Here is a 19,266-nt window from a genome sequence, read left to right on the forward strand (position 1 = left end):
CCCGACGGCCCGCAACCTGGACCTGTGAATTGCCACCTTGGCCAGGCCCAGGAGCAGACCGACGAGGAGATCCTCCTCCCGGCCCAAGCCCCTCCGCACCGGGTGCCCAAAGATCAGGAGCGTGGGACTGAAGTGCAGCCAGAATTTGAGGAGCAGCCCCTTCAGATACTCAAATAGGGGCTGCAACCTCGCACACTCCGTATCTAACCCCGTTTTTTTTCTTTTTCTTTTCTTTTACTCTGTATCTAACCCCGTGCTGTACCTGTCCTGTGAGTGTTTGATGGGGACAGTGTAGAGAGAGCTTTACTCTGTATCTAACCCCCGTTTTTTTTTTTCTAACCCCCGTGTTTTTTTTTAAGGTGACCTTTATACCCCAGGCCCCTTTTATATATTTTTTATGTCGAGTGGGCCTTTATTCCTCAGGCCCCCTTTATATATTTTTTATGTCGAGGGGGCCTTTATTCCTCAGGCCCCCTTTATATACATATTTACAAAAATAACTTAATTAAAAATGAATAAATAAACCAAAACTCAAATTAAAATGCCATTCTCGGCGTCAACGAAGCACTCCAGTCCCTGCGGTGCCCACCGGTCGCGGAAGGCCTCAAGCGTACCGACGGACACCGCATGCTCCTTCTCCAGGGACACCCGGGCGCGAACGTAACGGTGGAAAAGGGGCAGGCAATTGGGGAAGACGGACCCCACAACGGCCCGCAGCCTGGACCTGTGAATTGCCAACTTGGCCAGGCCCAGGAGCAGACCGACGAGGAGATCCTCCTCCCGGCCCAAGCCCCTCCGCACCGGGTGCCCAAAGATCAGGAGCGTGGGACTGAAGTGCAGCCAGAATTTGAGGAGCAGCCCCTTCAGATACTCAAAGAGGGGCTGCAACCTCGCACACTCCATATAAATGTGGAACACGGACTCGTCCAAGCCGCAGAAAGTACAGGCGGCCTGGGAGTCCGTGAACCTACTTAAAAACCTATTGCACGGGACTGCTCTGTGCAGCACCCTCCACCCCAGGTCCCCGATGTAAAAGGTATCTAATGCCGTGCTGTACCTGTCCTGGCAGTGTTTGTGCTGACACTGGGTATAAAGTGGGATGTGCTCTTGTTCCCAGCACTGACATTACTCACCTGATTGAGTGGGACATTTTTTAAATTGAATCCTAACTCAGTTCATAGATTCTGAGCTGAGGTGTCTCCCAGATGGTGAGTCAGTCACTCTGAGTTTTGGTCTCGATTGTGAGCGTCACATTGTTTACTTTCTGCAAATGTCCTTATCTGACAGAGATTTTATCACAGTGGCAACGCATACAATGTGCATACGTTTAGCAACCTTTTGAATTTGGAACAAAACCACCGTGAAACCACCTATCGTCCGGTATCTGGTCTCTCACTGCCTGCCTCTCTCCTCTCTGTCCCTCTCTGTCTGTTACTCTGGCTCTCTTTTTCTCTTTCTATCTCTCCCGCTCTCTGTCTCTGTCGATATCTCTTTCTGCCTGTCCATGCCTTGCAGTCACTTTATCTCTCTGCCTCTGTCTTTCTCTCTCCCTCTCTCCTGGGAGAGATCTTTGTGTGATATTGTTGAGGGAGTGACTACGAGTCCACAGCCCGTTTAACCTCTTTCGCCTATAAGTAGCTTGGAGACTGTTTATTTCACATCCTGTAGACCAATCAGTTCAGTGACGCCAAACATTTAGTATTTTTTAATCAAATGTGGGTAATTGGCCCTCAGTAAAAAGAAAGATTTGCATTTCGATAACACCATTCACAACGATAGGATTTCCCAATGTGCTTTCTAGCAAATGAAATGCTGTTCCTGTTGTAGGAAACACGGCAGTTAATTGTGCACAACAAGATCCCACAAACTGCAAAGTTATCATGCCTGATTATCGGTTTTTATTCATGTTGAAGAGACTTAGCAGTTGGCAGGAAAAAAGACAGAAGTGCAAGGGGAGAGCCAACTGTGTAACAGCCCCGACAAACAATTTTATCTGCAGCACCTGTGGAAGAGTCTGTCACTCTAGAATTGGCCTTTATAGCCACTCCAGGCGCTGCTCCACACACCACTGACCACCTCCAGGCGCTTACCCATTGTCTCTCGAGACAAGGAGGCCCAAAGAAGAAGAAGAAGAAGAAGAAGATTGATGTTGACAGAGGGATAAATATTGACCCCAGGACACTGGGGAGAACTCCCCTGCTCTCCTTCCAGGAGTCCCAGCAGACTGCAATCACCACCTCACCCAAAACTGCTGCTGCATCTCCTTCGATCCCACCGTGAATCACTGACCACCTGCCCGCACCATGGCTGGACACTGACGATACTGTGTCAACAATGCCATGACCCAGAGTCGCCAAGAGGGCAGAAAAGGGAGTAGAAATGGGATGGTACTGGCAAAGATCAGACCTTCAATTCTCATGTTTGCTTTGAGGCTAAAAACCTTAATTCCTGACAGACTGCTCCACTTCACAAGGACGAGAGGCTGTGTGGGTATAGTACCAGTGGGTACAGGTCTGTCACTGTATAACACTGGGGTACAGTACCAGTGGGTACAGGTCTGTCACTGTATAACACTGGGGTACAGTACCAGTGGGTACAGGTCTGTCACTGTATAACACTGGGGTACAGTACCAGTGGGTACAGGTCTGTCACTGTATAACACTGGGGTACAGTACTGGGTGCGTACAGGTCTGTCGCTGTATAACACTGGGGTACAGTACTGGTGGTGACACGTCTGTCACTGTATAACACTGGGGTACAGTACTGGTGGGTACAGGTCTGTCGCTGTATAACACTGGGGTACAGTACTAGTGGTGACACGTCTGTCACTGTATAACACTGGGGTACAGTACTGGTGGGTACAGGTCTGTCGCTGTATAACACTGGGGTACAGTACTGGTGGTGACACGTCTGTCACTGTATAACACTGGGGTACAGTACTGGTGGGTACAGGTCTGTCACTGTATAACACTGGGGTACAGTACTGGTGGTGACACGTCTGTCACTGTATAACACTGGGGTACAGTACTGGTGGGTACAGGTCTGTCGCTGTATAACACTGGGGTACAGTACTAGTGGTGACATGTCTGTCACTGTATAACACTGGAGTACAGTACTGATGGGGACAGGTCTGTCACTGTATAACACTGGGGTACTGTACTGGTGGAGGGAGGTCTGTCACTGTATAACACTGGGGTACAGTACTGGTGGAGGGAGGTCTGTCACTGTATAACACTGGGGTACAGTACTGGTGGAGGGAGGTCTGTCACTGTATAACACTGGGGTACAGTACTGGTGGTGACATGTCTGTCACTGTATAACACTGGGGAACAGTACTGGTGGGGACAGGTCTGTCACTGTATAACACTGGAGTACAGTACTGGTGGTGACAAGTCTGTCACTGTATAATACTGGGTGCAGTATTGGTGGAGGGAGGTCTGTCACTGTATAACACTGGGGTACAGTAATGATGGGGACAGGTCTGTCACTGTATAACACTGGGGTAGAGTACTGGTGGAGGGAGGTCTGTCACTGTATAACACTGGGTTACAGCACTGGTGGGGACAGGTCTGTCACTGCATAACACTGGGGTACAGTACTGATGGGGACAGGTCTGTCACTGTATAACACTGGGGTACAGTACTGATGGGGACAGGTTTGTCACTGTATAACACTGGGGTACAGTACTGATGGGGACAGGTCTGTCACTGTATAACACTGGGGTACAGTACTGGTGGGGACTGGTCTGTCACTGTATAACACTGGGATACAGTACTGGTGGGGACTGGTCTGTCACTGTATAACACTGGGGCACAGTAGATGGGGACAGGTCTGTCACTGTATAACACTGGAGTATAGTACTGGTGGGGACAGGTCTGTCATTGTATAACACTGGGGTACAGTACTGATGGGGACAGGTCTGTCACTGTATAACACTGGGGTACAGTACTGGTGGGGACTGGTCTGTCACTGTATAACACTGGGATACAGTACTGGTGGGGACTGGTCTGTCACTGTATAACACTGGGGCACAGTAGATGGGGACAGGTCTGTCACTGTATAACACTGGGGTACAGTACTGGTGGGGACAGCTCTGTCACTGTATAACACTAGGGTACAGTACTGGTGGGGACAGGTTTGTCACTGTATAACACTGGGGTACAGTACTGGTGGGGACACGTCTGTCACTGTATAACAAGTGCTGCCACTGTGCAGTTTATAATTTCTGCCGATATAACTAAATCTTCCTCAACTTTTTATTTCTATCTCCTCAACTGGTTTGATTGATGACATCATTCTGGTTTTCTGATATTTCGACTTGTATCGTGATTAATTATAAATAAGCTTCTGTGTATCGTGCGTTGCTTGGATACATGTGTGAAATCGGACATGTGGTGACTTCCTGATTGAGGGCAGCTGTCAGCTGTTTTGATTGTGGGGAGGAATGGTTTGTGATTGGCAGATCCCCATCTCCTGCTCCCTCGTAGGACGTGTTTTTTTAATTCGTTCATGGGATGTGGTTGTCGCTGGCCAGGCCAGCATTTATTGCCCATCCCTAATTGCCCTTGAGAAGGTGGTGGTGAGCTGCCTTCTTGAACCACTGCAGTCCATGAGGGGTGGGTACACCCACAGTGCTGATAGGAAGGGAGTTCCAGGATTTTGACCCAACGACAGTGAAGGTATGGTGATATAGTTCCAAGTCAGGATGGTGTGTGACTTGGAGGGAAACTTGCAGGTGGTGGTGTTCCCATCTGCTGCATCTGCTGCCCTTGTCCTTCTAGTTGGTAGAGGTCATGGGTTTGGAAGGTGCTGTCTAAGGAGCCTTGGTGCATTGATACAGTGCATCTTGTAGATGGTACACACTGCTGCCACTGTGCGTCGGTGGTGGAGGGAGTGAATGTTTGTGGATGGGGTGCCAATCAAGTGGGCTGCTTTGTCCTGGATGGTGTCGAGCTTCTTGAGTGTTGTTGGAGCTGCACCCATCTAGGCAAGTGGAGAGTATTCCATCACACTCCTGAGTTGTGCCTTGTAGATGGTGGACAGGCTTTGGGGAGTCAGGAGGTGAGTTACTCGCCTCAGGATTCCCAGTCTCTGACCTGCTCTTGTAGCCATGGCATTTATATGGCTACTCCAGTTCAGTTTCTTGTCAATGGTAACCCCTAGGATGTTGATAGTGGGGGATTCAGCGATTGTAATGCCATTGAATGTCAAGGGGAGATGGTTAGATTCTCTCTTCTTGGAGATGGTCATTGCCTGGCACTTGTATGGCACGAATGTTACTTTCCACATCAGCCCAAGCCTGGATATTGTCCAGGTCTTGCTGCACAGGGCGGCACAGTGGCGCAGTGGTTAGCACCGCAGCCTCACAGCTCCAGGGACCTGGGTTCGAATCTAGGTACTGCCTGTGCGGAGTTTGCAAGTTCTCCCTGTGTCTGCGTGGGTTTTCCCCGGGCGCTCCGGTTTCCTCCCACAGGTGATAGGTAAATTGGCCATTGTAAATTGCCCTTAGTGTTGGTAGGTGGTAGGGAATATGGGATTACTGCAGGGTTCGTATAAATGGGTGGTTGTTGGTCGGCACAGACTTGGTGGGCCGAAGGGCCTGTTTCAATGCTGTATCTCAAAATAAAATAAAAAATAAATAAAAAGATTTCTACACGGACTGCTTCAGTATCTGAGGAGTTGCGAATGGTGCTGAACATTGTGCAATCATCAGCGAACATCCCCACTTCTGACCTTATGACTGAAGGAAGGTCATTGATCAAGCAGCTGAAGACTTTTGGGCCAAGTCACTACCCTGAGGAACTCCTGCAGTGATGTCCTGGAGCTCAGATGATTGACCTCCAACAACCACAACCATTTTCCTTTGCGCTAGGTATGACTCCAACCATTGGAGAGTTTTCCCCCCGATTCCCATTGACCTCAGTTTTGCTCGGGCTCCTTGATGATGTACTCGGTCAAATGCTGCCTTGATGTCAAGGGCAGTCACTCCCACCTCACCTCTTGAGTTCAGCTCTTTTGTCCATGTTTGAACCAAAGCTGTAATGAGGTCAGGAGCTGAGTGGCCCTGGCGGAACCCAAACTGAGCGTCACTGAACAGGTTATTGCTAAGCAAGTGCTGCTTGATGGCAGTGTTGATGACACCTTCCATCACTTTACTGATGATTGAGAGTAGGCTGATGGGGCAGTAATTGGCCGGGTTGGACATGTCCTGCTTTTTGTGTACAGGACTTACCTGGGCAATTTTCCACATTGCAGGGTAGATGCCAGTGTTGTAGCTGTACTGGAACAGCTTGGCTGGGGGTGCAGAAAGTTCTAGAGCACAGGTCTTCAGTACTATTGCCGGAATATTGTCAGGGCCCATAGCTTTTGCAGTATCCAGTGCCTTCAGTCGTTTCTTGATATCACGCGGAGTGAATCGAATTGGCTGAAGTCTGGCATCTGTGATGCTGGGGACTTCAGGAGGAGGCCGAGATGGATCATCAACTTGGCACTTCTGGCTGAAGATTGTTGCAAATGCTTCAGCCTTATCTTTCGCACTGATGTGCTGGGCTCCCCCATCATTGAGGATGGGGATATTTGTGGAGACAACTCCTCCAGTTAGTTGTTTAATTGTCCACCACCATTCACGGCTGGATGTGGCAAGACTGCAGAGCTTAGATCTGATCCGTTGTTTATGGGATTGCTTAGCTCTGTCTATCGCATGCTGCTTACGCAGTTTGGCATGCAAGTAGTCCCGGGTTGTGGCTTCATTTTGAGGTATGCCTGGTGCTGCTCCTGGCATGCCCTCCTGCACTCTTTATTGAACCAGGGTTGGTCTCCTGGCTTGATGGTAATGGTAGAGTGGGGGATATGCCGGGCCATGAGGTTACAGATTGTGGTTGAGTACAATTCTGCTGCTGCTGATGGCCCACAGCGCCTCATGGATGCCCAGTTTTGCATTGCTAGATCTGTTCGAAATCTATCCCATTTAGCACGGTGATAGTGCCACACAACACGATGGACGGTATCCTCAATGTGAAGGCGGTACCTTGTCTCCACAAGGACTGTGCGGTGGTCACTCCTACCAATACTGTCATGGACAGAAGCATCTGCAGCAGGCAGATTGGTGAGGACGAGGTCAAATATATTTTTCACTCGTGTTGGTTCCCTCACCACCTGCCGCAGACCCAGTCTAACAGCTATGTCCTTTAGAACCCGGCCAGCTCGGTCAGTAGTGGTGCTACCGAGCCACTCTTGGTGATGGACATTGAAGTCCCCCACCCAGAGTACATTTTGTGCCCTTGCCACCTCAGTGCTTCCTCCAAGTGGTGTTCAACATGGTGGAGTACTGACTCATCAGCTGAGGGAGGGCGGTAGGTGGTAATCAGTAGGAGATTACCTTGCTCATATTTGACCTGATGCCATGAGACTTCATGGGGTCTGGAGTCTATGTTGAGGACCCAGGGCAACTTCCTCCCTACTGTAGACCACTGTGCCACCACCTCTGCTGGGTCTGTCCTTCTGGTGGGACAGGACATACCCGGGGATGGTGATGGCAGTGTCTGGGACATTGTCTGTAAGGTATGATTCCGTGAGTATGACTACGTCAGGCTGTCGCTTGACTAGTCTGTGAGACAGCTCTCCCAACTTTGGCACAAGCCCCAGATGTTAGTAAGGAGGACTTTGGAGGGTCGACAGGGCTGGGTTTGCCGTTGTCGTTTCCGGTACCTAGGTCGATGCCGGGTGGTCCGTCCGGTTTCATTCCTTTTTATTGACTTTGTAGTGGTTAGGTACAACTGAGTGACTTGCTAGGCCATTTCAGAGGGCATGTAAGAGTCAACATTGCTGTGGGTCTGGAGTCACATGTCGGCCAGACCAGGTAAGGACAGCAGATTTCCTTCCCGAAAGGACATTAGTGAACCAGATGGGTTTTTACAACAATCGACAATGGTTTCATGGCCATCATTAGACTAGCTTTTAAATTCCAAATTTTTAATTAAATTAATTCAAATTTCACCATGTGTCGTGGTGGGATTAGAACCCATGTCCCCAGAGTAATACCCTGGGTTACTAGTCCAGTCACAACACCACTACGCCACTGCCTCCTGAGGGGTCAGCATCTGTGGACTATTCTGCTGTGGGGGCATCGCGATTTTGCCTTGTATCTGCATGTTTGTGTCTTGTAGTAATAGTGCAGGTGGTGGGATCACTGGCACAGGAAGGCTGGCTGATCTTCTGTCCTTCCTTACCCCAGCAGTGGGGCAGAGGGCAGTTCCAGTCCATCAATTGCAGCCCTGGTTGAAGTCAGTCTTCCTGGAACAGGCCGGGGACAGAGCACTGGACTGTCCACGCTGGTCACATCACCGAGTGTCCTGAATGAAGCAGGACGGCCCCTGTAATCTACCTGTGAGTACACGCAGCTCAGCATAGTCACCATGAGAGACAGCAGCCAGCTAGAGGTAATGCAATGGTACAGATGGGACCGAGCAGCTCACACAGACTGCAGCCAGTTACAGGGCACAGTGCTAAAGAAAGACTTGCATTTCTGTAGCACCTTTCACAATCTCGGGATGTCCCAAAGCGCTTTCCAGCCAATGAAGTATTTTTTGAAGTGGAGTCACTGCTGTAATGTAGGAAACATGGCAGCTAATTTGCACACAGCAAGATCCCACAAACAGCAATGTGATAATGATCAGATAATCTGTTTTACGGATGTTGATTGAGGGATAAACATTGTCCAGGAGACTGGGGAGAACTCTCCCACTCTTCTTCATAATAGTGGCCATAGAATCATTTACACCCACACAGGACAGACGGATCAGTTTAACATCTGATCTGAGAGGCCCCTCCAACAGTGCAGCACTCCCTCAGTACTGACCGTCCGACAGTGCAGCACTCCCTCAGTACTGACCCCCTGACAGTGCAGCACTCCCTCAGTACTGACCCTCCGACAGTGCAGCACTCCCTCAGTACTGACCCTCTGACAGTGCAGCACTCACTCAGTACTGACCCTCCAACAGTGCAGCACTCCCTCAGTACTGACCGTCCGACAGTGCAGCACTCCCTCAGTACTGACCCTCCGACAGTGCAGCACTCCCTCAGTACTGACCGTCCGACAGTGCAGCACTCCCTCAGTACTGACCCTCCGACAGTGCAGCACTCCCTCAGTACTGACCGTCCGACAGTGCAGCACTCCCTCAGTACTGACCCCCTGACAGTGCAGCACTCCCTCGGTACTGACCCTCCGACAGTGCAGCACTCCCTCAGTACTGACCCTCCGACAGTGCAGCACTCCCTCAGTACTGACCCTCCGACAGTGCAGCACTCCCTCAGTACTGACCCTCCGACAGTGCAGCACTCCCTCAGTACTGACCCTCCAACAGTGCAGCACTCCCTCACTATTGACCCTACAACAGTGCAGCACTCCCACAGTACTGACCCTCCGACAGTGCAGCACTCCCTCAGTACTGACCCTCCGACAGGGCCGCACTCCCTCAGTACTGACATTCTGACAGTGCTGCGCTCCCTCAGTACTGATCCTCCGACAGTGCAGCACTCCCTCAGTACTGACCCTCCGACAGTGCAGTGCTTCCTCAGCACTGACCCTCCGACTGTGCAGCACTCCCTCAGTACTGACCCTCCAACAGTGCAGCAATCCCTCAGTACTGACCCTCCGACAGTGCAGCAATCCCTCGGCACTGACCCTCCGACAGTGCAGCAATCCCTCAGTACTGAACCTCCGACAGTGCAGTGCTCCCTCAGTACTGACCCTCCGACAGTGCAGCACTCCCTCAGTACTGACCCTCCGACACTGCAGCACTCCCTCAGTACTGAACCTCCGACAGTGCAGCACTCCCTCAGTACTGACCCTCCGACAGTGCAGCACTCCCTCAGTACTGACCGTCCGACAGTGCAGCACTCCCTCAGTACTGACCCCCTGACAGTGCAGCACTCCCTCGGTACTGACCCTCCGACAGTGCAGCACTCCCTCAGTACTGACCCTCCGACAGTGCAGCACTCCCTCAGTACTGACCCTCCGACAGTGCAGCACTCCCTCAGTACTGACCCTCCGACAGTGCAGCACTCCCTCAGTACTGACCCTCCAACAGTGCAGCACTCCCTCACTATTGACCCTCCAACAGTGCAGCACTCCCACAGTACTGACCCTCCGACAGTGCAGCACTCCCTCAGTACTGACCCTCCGACAGGGCCGCACTCCCTCAGTACTGACATTCTGACAGTGCTGCGCTCCCTCAGTACTGACCCTCCGACAGTGCAGCACTCCCTCAGTACTGACCCTCCGACAGTGCAGTGCTTCCTCAGCACTGACCCTCCGACTGTGCAGCACTCCCTCAGTACTGACCCTCCAACAGTGCAGCAATCCCTCAGTACTGACCCTCCGACAGTGCAGCAATCCCTCGGCACTGACCCTCCGACAGTGCAGCAATCCCTCAGTACTGAACCTCCGACAGTGCAGTGCTCCCTCAGTACTGACCCTCCGACAGTGCAGCACTCCCTCAGTACTGACCCTCCGACACTGCAGCACTCCCTCAGTACTGAACCTCCGACAGTGCAGCACTCCCTCAGTACTGACCCTCCGACAGTGCAGCACTTCCTCAGTACTGACCCTCCAACAGTGCAGCACTCCCTCAGTATTGACCCTCCGACAGTGCAGCACTCCCTCAGTACTGACCCTCCGACAGTGCAGCACTCCCTCAGTACTGACCCTCCAACAGTGCAGCACTCCCTCACTACTGACCCTCCAACAGTGCAGCACTCCCACAGTACTGACCCTCCGACAGTGCAGCACTCCCTCAGTACTGACCCTCCAACAGTGCAGCACTCCCTCAGTACTGACCCTCCGACAGGGCCGCACTCCCTCAGTACTGACATTCTGACAGTGCTGCGCTCCCTCAGTACTGATCCTCCGACAGTGCAGCACTCCCTCAGTACTGACCCTCCGACAGTGCAGTGCTTCCTCAGCACTGACCCTCCGACTGTGCAGCACTCCCTCAGTACTGACCCTCCGACAGTGCAGCAATCCCTCAGTACTGACCCTCCGACAGTGCAGCAATCCCTCGGCACTGACCCTCCGACAGTGCAGCAATCCCTCAGTACTGAACCTCCGACAGTGCAGTGCTCCCTCAGTACTGACCCTCCGACAGTGCAGCACTCCCTCAGTACTGACCCTCTGACAGTGCAGCAATCCCTCAGTACTGACCCTCCGACAGTGCAGCAATCCCTCGGCACTGACCCTCCGACAGTGCAGCACTCCCTCAGTACTGACCCTCTGACAGTGCAGCAATCCCTCAGTACTGACCCTCCGACAGTGCAGCAATCCCTCGGCACTGACCCTCCGACAGTGCAGCAATCCCTCAGTACTGACCCTCCGACAGTGCAGCAATCCCTCGGCACTGACCCTCCGACAGTGCAGCAATCCCTCAGTACTGACCCTCCGACAGTGCAGCACTCCCTCAGTCCTGACCCTCCGACAGTGCAGTGCTTCCTCAGCACTGACCCTCCGACTGTGCAGCACTCCCTCAGTACTGACCCTCCGACAGTGCAACAATCCCTCAGTACTGACCCTCCGACAGTGCAGCAATCCCTCGGCACTGACCCTCCGACAGTGCAGCAATCCCTCAGTACTGAACCTCCGACAGTGCAGTGCTCCCTCAGTACTGACCCTCCGACAGTGCAGCACTCCCTCAGTACTGACCCTCCGACAGTGCAGCAATCCCTCGGCACTGACCCTGTGACAGTGCAGCACTCCCTCAGTACTGACCCTCCGACAGTGCAGCAATCCCTCGGCACTGACCCTCCGACAGTGCAGCAATCCCTCAGTACTGACCCTCCGACAGTGCAGCAATCCCTCAGTACTGACCCTCTGACAGTGCAGCAATCCCTCAGTACTGCAGTGGTAGTGTCAGCCAGGATTATGGGCACGATTCTCTGGAATGGGTGGACACAGTATCTGCAGAACTTGTACTCCAGTGAGAGTCTCACTGACCCCCAGACCAGGATTCCCGGGAAACCTCCTCTGCTACTAAGTTTCATTCACAGCGACATTTAAACAGCCTTTGCCTCTCCTCGAGTCCCCAGTGTCCTTATGAGTTACTTACATTGATTTTAGTTGAGGGTCTGTGGAAGGGCGTTCGGCCTTTGGTTACACCTGGAACTTGCTGGCCGCTCTCAGCGCTTTCCAGCGGCCAGTGATTGCCGCCGGCACTAGCTGCCGTCATCAAGCGCTCCACCTGTTGGGAGAGGAGCCACACCTGTTCCCGCAGATCTCTGTTCTCCTGCTGGAGGTCGCTCAGTGTCTGCGAGAGAGGGCTCACCAGTTTTAGCATGTCCTCGATGCGTTGTTCGACATCCCTCTTCAGCGCACTGATGTCCACGTGGATCTCCTTGACCGCCTCACGCAAAGTCCCCTCGAAGTAGCCCACCGCCTGCCTGAGAGACTCGGGCTCGGAATGAACTAAACTCTTGGACTCCATGGAGTTGGTTGTAACTGTCCCTGGAGCCCAAACAGCCGCAACCTCTTTGTACAAATTGTTAGTGTTTTGTATGGTTGAAAGTTTCTCTCAGCTACTCCACCCCCCTGCCGGGGTGCTGAACTCCCCTCCTCTATCCTCTCTCTGTCTCGTATCTTGATTAGTCCTTCATTCAATCCCTGCAAACTGATCCTGACTGACTCTCACTGTCTGTCTCTCTGTCTCTGTCTCTTCCTCCTACTCTCTCCACATCTGCTGTCTAATCTGAATTGGAGTAGAATAGTGTCAGAGGCTGCAGGAGAGAAGCTGCCAAACTCTGTAGCCGAGCTCCTTCGGGTGAGTGGGGGTGTCGGGAGCAGCTGGACCAAGGCTGTGTGTCAGGGAGGGAGGAGGGGGGAAGGGTGACTGTTGATGGAAGAGTGAGTGGGAGGTGTCTCTGTGTAATCAGACACTGTCACTGTGCTGTGAGCCAGTTCAAGCATTCCTTATCAGTGCAGCTGGAGTCATGGAGAGCAGTGCAGGGAGAGGGAGTTAACTTAGCACATACAGGGAAAGGGGGCTCTCCGCTCACAGACAGTGAGACCCATTAACGCAGTCACTGTAACCTGTGACTCCTGGGCAACCACACAGCTTAGAAACTGAGAAATCAATCAAATACTTTCTCATTTGCAATGGGACCACAAGCAATCCCTTCACAGGGGCAAGGGGAGAAGGAGGAGCCCACAAAGTCCCTGGGAGATGGGCTGTTTCTTCCTCTCTCTCCCCCCACCGGAATCTTCCGGAATGTCTCCTCCCCGCTAGGGACACTGTCCACTGGCAGTGCGGTCTGCAGGCAGGAGCAGCGGGGGCGGGGTTTTCTCTCAATTCTCCGCCTACACCAGTTCTTTGGGGGTTCTGCATTTCCCGTCACAAAGGTCTTAAGGAGCATCTTGAGGAGGAGAGAGAGGTGGAGGAATTTAGGGAGGGAATTCCAGAGCTTAGAGCCCAGGCAGCTGAAGGCACGGCCGCCAATGGTGGAGCGATTAAAATCGGAGATACTCAAGAGGCCGGAATTAGAGGAGCACAGAGATCTTGGAGGTTGTAGAGCTGGAGGAGGTTACAGAGATAGGGAGGGGCGAGGCTGTCCACACTCCATTGCCAACAAAGTGCGGGTATTGGAGGAAATGGGATCAAGCTTCTCCGAGTTTGCTCTGAGTAGTGATGAGGAGCATTTTCTGCCGGAGCAGAGACGGACCCCTGGACATTGCGGCACAGAAGTGAGGAGGGGAGTGCTGCAGGGCTTCAGAGTCGACACCTTACACAGCCTTCACCAGCTTACTCCAACACTCTGCCAACACTCACCTCCCATTCTCTGCAGTTTGACCAACATGAAATGGAAACACACAGGTCCACTTTAGTGCTACAACTTTCTCTGTGTTTTATCGCTAAACATTTCACTATTGTTTACATCAGAAAAATCCGAGTGACCCACAAAGTAACATTACCGACACAGTGGCCTCTGCTGACGGCCACTCCGAGGTTCTCCCCCTGTGGCTGAGGATGAGGTGGAGGCAGTCTGCTCACTAGTGCCTTGTCTGGGACTGAGATGCTCGTGGTGGTTGGCCTTGTCGTGGAGGTGCCGGGTCAATGGGGTGGGAGGAGGGGAGCACCTCCAAAGGCCGCTGCACCGGTAGTGCTGTGGGGGCTGCCTCAGTCACAGGGTGTGACTGCACAGTTACCTCATCTATTGGAGGGGCGACGGGGGAAGATGATGATGATGGAGGCCCGTGAGGGTGTCCCTCCATCACCATTTGTCATTTCCTCAGCCCTTGACCCCTGGAGGGGACCAGTAGCTCGGCCGCAGCTGGCATCCACTCCATGCACCACTGACTGGTCAATGCATGGTGTACCTCACTCACTGTTCCTGCATCCACTCTGAGTGATGCCACATATGGCTCCCCACAAGGTTACCCACTCTGGCAATAGCTCAGGCATTAAAATCACTGAGACATTGTGGAGCACCAGATGAATGGACTCCTCCATTCTCATCCCATGACTCCACAGAGCCTCAGGTAATTCCAACGTGGACACACATCTCACACTGGTTCTCCAGGTAGAGCCGCCTGTTTCGTGACTCCCAAAGCTCTGCGTCTCCACCCTGCTGAGCAAGGCTGCCCCTGTCCTCCATCCTCCGAGGGAGACTGGCCATAGCCGACTCTGCCTGCCCCGAATCTTTCTGCTCTGAAATGATGTGCACCTCACCTTGTGCCACCATCTCTAATAACACACGAGGACCCACCCAGGTGTGTGTGTCTGTGCTGGTGGAGGGTGTGCTGGTAAGATGTGACGCTACAGGCTCCGCTATCTCTTCTTCCTGACTCCTGGGGAACTTGTTCTGTGAGCGTGGACTCCTGCCCCTCTGCAGCTGGCCCTGTGAGTGATATAAGAGAAGATGGTGAGAGATCGGGGCAGTCAACAGATGTCTCTGCTGCTTAAAATATTTAGATGTCAGCTTATGCATTGACAGCTCGTGGCATGGGAGCATTGCCCTGCATCCCCTGAACATGGAGATGTTCAGATCTTATCACCCTGTCCCCAGAGTCCCTGTGACTGGACACTGGCCACACCAAGGACCAACTCCTCAAATCGCATCATTACTGTGAGCTGGGCTACCCCACTGTCCAGACACGCCCTCTCATTCTCCCGAGTGTCAACTTCCTTTTGGCCATCAAGGTGGAGAACGATGCTGTTTGGACAATCCCCCGCTCCATCCCTCTCCACTTGCAGCTTCTCATTCGCAGACGATATTGCACTCTGCACTCCAGCCTCCTGACTGGTGATGCTAGGATTCTGATCTTTACCTATCGGTCAGCCAGGCACCTGGGCACACCCCTCGCCCATGGTCAGGAGAATGCTATTCGTCCTCTCTTTTACACTCTGGTGACTGCGGACCAGGAGGCAAACCATCTGGGTCTCTCTTGCCCTTCACCTCGCCAGACCTAACAAGATCATTTCCAGCTCTGTTTGCTCCTCACCACTGCTGTGCTGCTGACCTCGTGTGCCACCTCCAGCCATGCCCACTTGGTCAGTCTTGTGGGCCGTCTGTGGCCGATGGCAGGGAAGAGACTGCTCCTGCACGCAGTTACCATCTCCAGCAAGTTGTCAGCAAACTGGGGGGTTCCTCCCTGCCCACTGCCCACTGCCCACTGCAATGGCTGCTGTCCGCCCTCTACATCAGGCTGACTGCTGCCTCGGTCCTGCATTCGCTGCCATTAACTGGGCAGCAAATGTGACTCCAGACCAATTGAGCTCTTGCTGATTAAAAATTGCAGCTTGGGCACCTTTCTGTGTCAGTGGGGTCGGGACCAGGAAATCATCACAACATCAGGGTTCCAACCCACAATACAAAATCCCAGCCACACACACACACAGACTGACAGATTTGTACACACACACACAGGGAGTGCTGCACTGTCAGAGGGTCAGTACTGAGGGAGTGCAGCACTGTCGGAGGGTCAGTACTGAGGGAGTGCCGCACTGTCGGAGGGTCAGTACTGAGGGAGTGCCGCACTGTCGGAGGGTCAGTACTGAGGGAGTGCCGCACTGTCGGAGGGTCAGTACTGAGGGAGTGCTGCGCTGTCGGAGGGTCAGTACTGAGGGAGTGCCGCACTGTCAGAGGGTCAGTACTGAGGGAGTGCTGCACTATCGGAGGGTCAGTACTGAGGGAGTGCCGCACTGTCGGAGGGTCAGTACTGAGGGAGTGCTGCACTGTCGGAGGGTCAGTACTGAGGGAGTGCTGCACTGTCGGAGGGTCAGTACTGAGGGAGTGCCGCACTGTCAGAGGTGCTGTCTTTCAGATCAGTTGTTAAACTGAGGCCTCGTCTGCCCTCTCAGGTGAACATAAAAGATCCCATGGCCACTATTCGGAAGAAGAGGAGGGGGGAGTTCTCCATGGTGTCCTGGGGCCAGAATTTATACCTCAACCAACATCATTAAAACAGATGAGCTCACTGCTCTTGTGGGATCTTGCTGTGTGCATATTGACTGCCTTATTTCTCTACTACATTACTACACTTTAAAATTATTTCATCGGCTGGAAAGTGTTTTGGGATGTACTGAGGTTGTGAAAGGAGTGACAGAGGGATAGTTAGACCCTGAGTCTGAACTGGTCAGTTTCAGATCTACCCAGGGAGGTCCTTTCCCCACTGAGCCACTGAGGGAGCGGGTGGGAGTGAAGGAGTTAATGGATTCAGGTATGACTCAGTGTGCTGGCATCTCAGAGGCACAGCATGTCTGAGTATAAATCTTCATCTGTTTGACAAGATCAGACGCTTGGGGCGGTTGTATCAGCACAGAGGGACTGGTCTCACATCTCAGCTCCTGCACCAACCTGTTCCATCTCTGTCAAATAGGAAATGTATTCAATACACTGCGGAAGGCAGGGCAGGCCCCAGGTAGGGCAGGCCCAGTAGGGCAGACCCAGCAGGGCAGACCCAGCAGGGCAGACACAGCAGGGCAGATCCCAGGTAGGGCAGGCCCAGTAGGGCAGACCCAGTAGGGGAAACCCCGGGTAGGGCAGGCACCAGGTAGGGCAGGCCCAGTAGGGCAGACCCCAGGTAGGGCAGGCCCATATATAAAGGGGCCTGAGGAATAAAGGCCCCCTCGACATAAAAAATATATAAAAGGGGCCTGGGGTATAAAGGTCACCTGAAAAAACAAAAAAAGAAAAAAGAAAAAAAAAAGTAGGGCAGGCCCAGTAGGGCAAACCCCAGGTAGGGCAGGCCCAGTGGGGCAGACCTCAGGTAGGGAAAACCCCAGGTAGGGAAAACCCCAGGTAGGGCAGGCCCAGTAGGGCAGACCCCAGGTAGGGAAAACCCCAGGTACGGCAGGCCCCAGGTAGGGAAAACCCCAGATAAGGAAAACCCCAGGTAGGGCAGACCCCAGGTAGGGAAAACCCCAGGTAGGGCAGACCCCAGGTAGGGAAAACCCCAGGTAGGGCAGACCCCAGGTAGGGAAAACCCCAGGTAGGGAAAACCCCATGTAGGGCAGGCCCCAGGTAGGGAAAACCCCAGGTAGGGCAGACCCCAGGTAGGGCAGGCCCCAGGTAGGGAAAACCCCAGGTAAGGAAAACCCCAGGTAGGGCAGGCCCAGTAGGGCAGACCCCAGGTAGGGAAAACCCCAGATAAGGAAAACCCCAGGTAGGGCAGACCCCAGGTAGGGAAAACCCCAGGTAGGGCAGGCCCCAGGTAGGGAAAACCCCAGGTAGGGCAGACCCCAGGTAGGGAAAACCCCAGGTAGGGCAGACCCCAGGTAGGGAAAACCCCAGGTAGGGAAAACCCCATGTAGGGCAGGCCCCAGGTAGGGAAAACCCCAGGTAGGGCAGACCCCAGGTAGGGCAGGCCCCAGGTAGGGAAAACCCCAGGTAAGGAAAACCCCAGGTAGGGCAGGCCCCAGGTAGGGAAAACCCCAGGTAGGGCAGACCCCAGGTAGGGCAGGCCCCAGGTAGGGAAAACCCCAGGTAAGGAAAACCCCAGGTAGGGCAGACCCCAGGTAGGGAAAACCCCAGGTAGGGCAGACCCCAGGTAGGGAAAACCCCAGGTAGGGCAGGCCCCAGGTAGGGAAAACCCCAGGTAGGGCAGACCCCAGGAAGGGCAGGCCCCAGGTAGGGAAAACCCCAGGTAAGGAAAACCCCAGGTAGGGCAGGCCCCAGGTAGGGAAAACCCCAGGTAGGGCAGGCCCCAGGTAGGGAAAACCCCAGGTAGGGCAGACCCCAAGTAGGGCAGGCCCCAGGTAGGGCAGGCCCAGTAGGGCAGACCCCAGGAAGGGCAGGCCCCAGGTAGGGAAAACCCCAGGTAAGGAAAACCCCAGGTAGGGCAGGCCCCAGGTAGGGAAAACCCCATGTAGGGCAGACCCCAGGTAGGGAAAACCCCAGGTAGGGCAGACCCCAAGTAGGGCAGGCCCCAGGTAGGGCAGGCCCAGTAGGGCTGACCCCAGGTAGGGCAGGCCCAGTAGGGCAGGCCCCAGGTAGGGAAAACCCCAGGTAGGGCAGACCCCAAGTAGGGCAGGCCCCAGGTAGGGCAGGCCCCAGGTAGGGAAAACCCCAGTTAGGGCAGACCCCAGGTAGGGCAGGCCAGTAGGGCAGACCCCAGGTAGGGAAAACCCCAGGTAGGGCAGACCCCAGGTAGGGCAGGCCCCAGGTAGGGAAAACCCCAGGTAGGGCAGGCCCCAGGTAGGGAAGGCCCCAGGTAGGGAAAACCCCAGGTAGGGCAGACCCCAGGTAGGGCAGGCCCCAGGTAGGGAAAACCCCAGGTAGGGCAGACCCCAGGTAGGGCAGGCCCCAGGTAGGGAAAACCCCAGGTGGGGAAAACCCCAGGTAGGGCAGGCCCCAAGTAGGGAAACCCCAGGTAGGGCAGGCCCCAGGTAGGGAAAACCCCCGGAAGGGCAGACCCCAGGTAGGGAAAACCCCAGGTAGGGCAGACCCCAAGTAGGGCAGGCCCCAGGTAGGGCAGGCCCCAGGTAGGGAAAACCCCAGGTAGGACAGACCCCAGGTAGGGCAGGCCAGTAGGGCAGACCCCAGGTAGGGAATACCCCAGGTAGGGCAGACCCCAGGTAGGGCAGGCTCCAGGTAGGGAAAACCCCAGGTAGGGCAGGCCCCAGGTAGGGAAAACCCCAGGTAGGGCAGGCCCCAGGTAGGGCAGGCCCCAGGTAGGGAAAACCCCAGGTAGGGCAGACCCCAGGTAGGGCAGGCCCCAGGTAGGGAAAACCCCAGGTATGGCAGACCCCAGGTAGGGCAGGCCCCAGGTAGGGAAAACCCCAG

General features: G+C 54.0%; 1 protein-coding gene across 1 annotated transcript in view; it reads right to left on the bottom strand.

The window, feature by feature from the left end:
- Positions 1-12,819, bottom strand: part of smtnl (smoothelin, like) — a 76,164-nt gene extending 63,345 nt beyond the window's left edge. The window contains exon 1 of the mRNA XM_068010003.1: positions 12,099-12,819. Coding sequence (XP_067866104.1) covers positions 12,099-12,473 — 375 coding nt within the window. The 5' untranslated portion in view covers positions 12,474-12,819. The remainder of the gene's footprint in view (positions 1-12,098) is intronic.
- Positions 12,820-19,266: the final 6,447 nt, after the last annotated feature.

The sequence above is a fragment of the Heterodontus francisci genome, chromosome 30 (genome assembly GCF_036365525.1).
Source record: "Heterodontus francisci isolate sHetFra1 chromosome 30, sHetFra1.hap1, whole genome shotgun sequence".
In the NCBI taxonomy this organism is placed as follows: Eukaryota; Metazoa; Chordata; class Chondrichthyes; order Heterodontiformes; family Heterodontidae; genus Heterodontus; species Heterodontus francisci.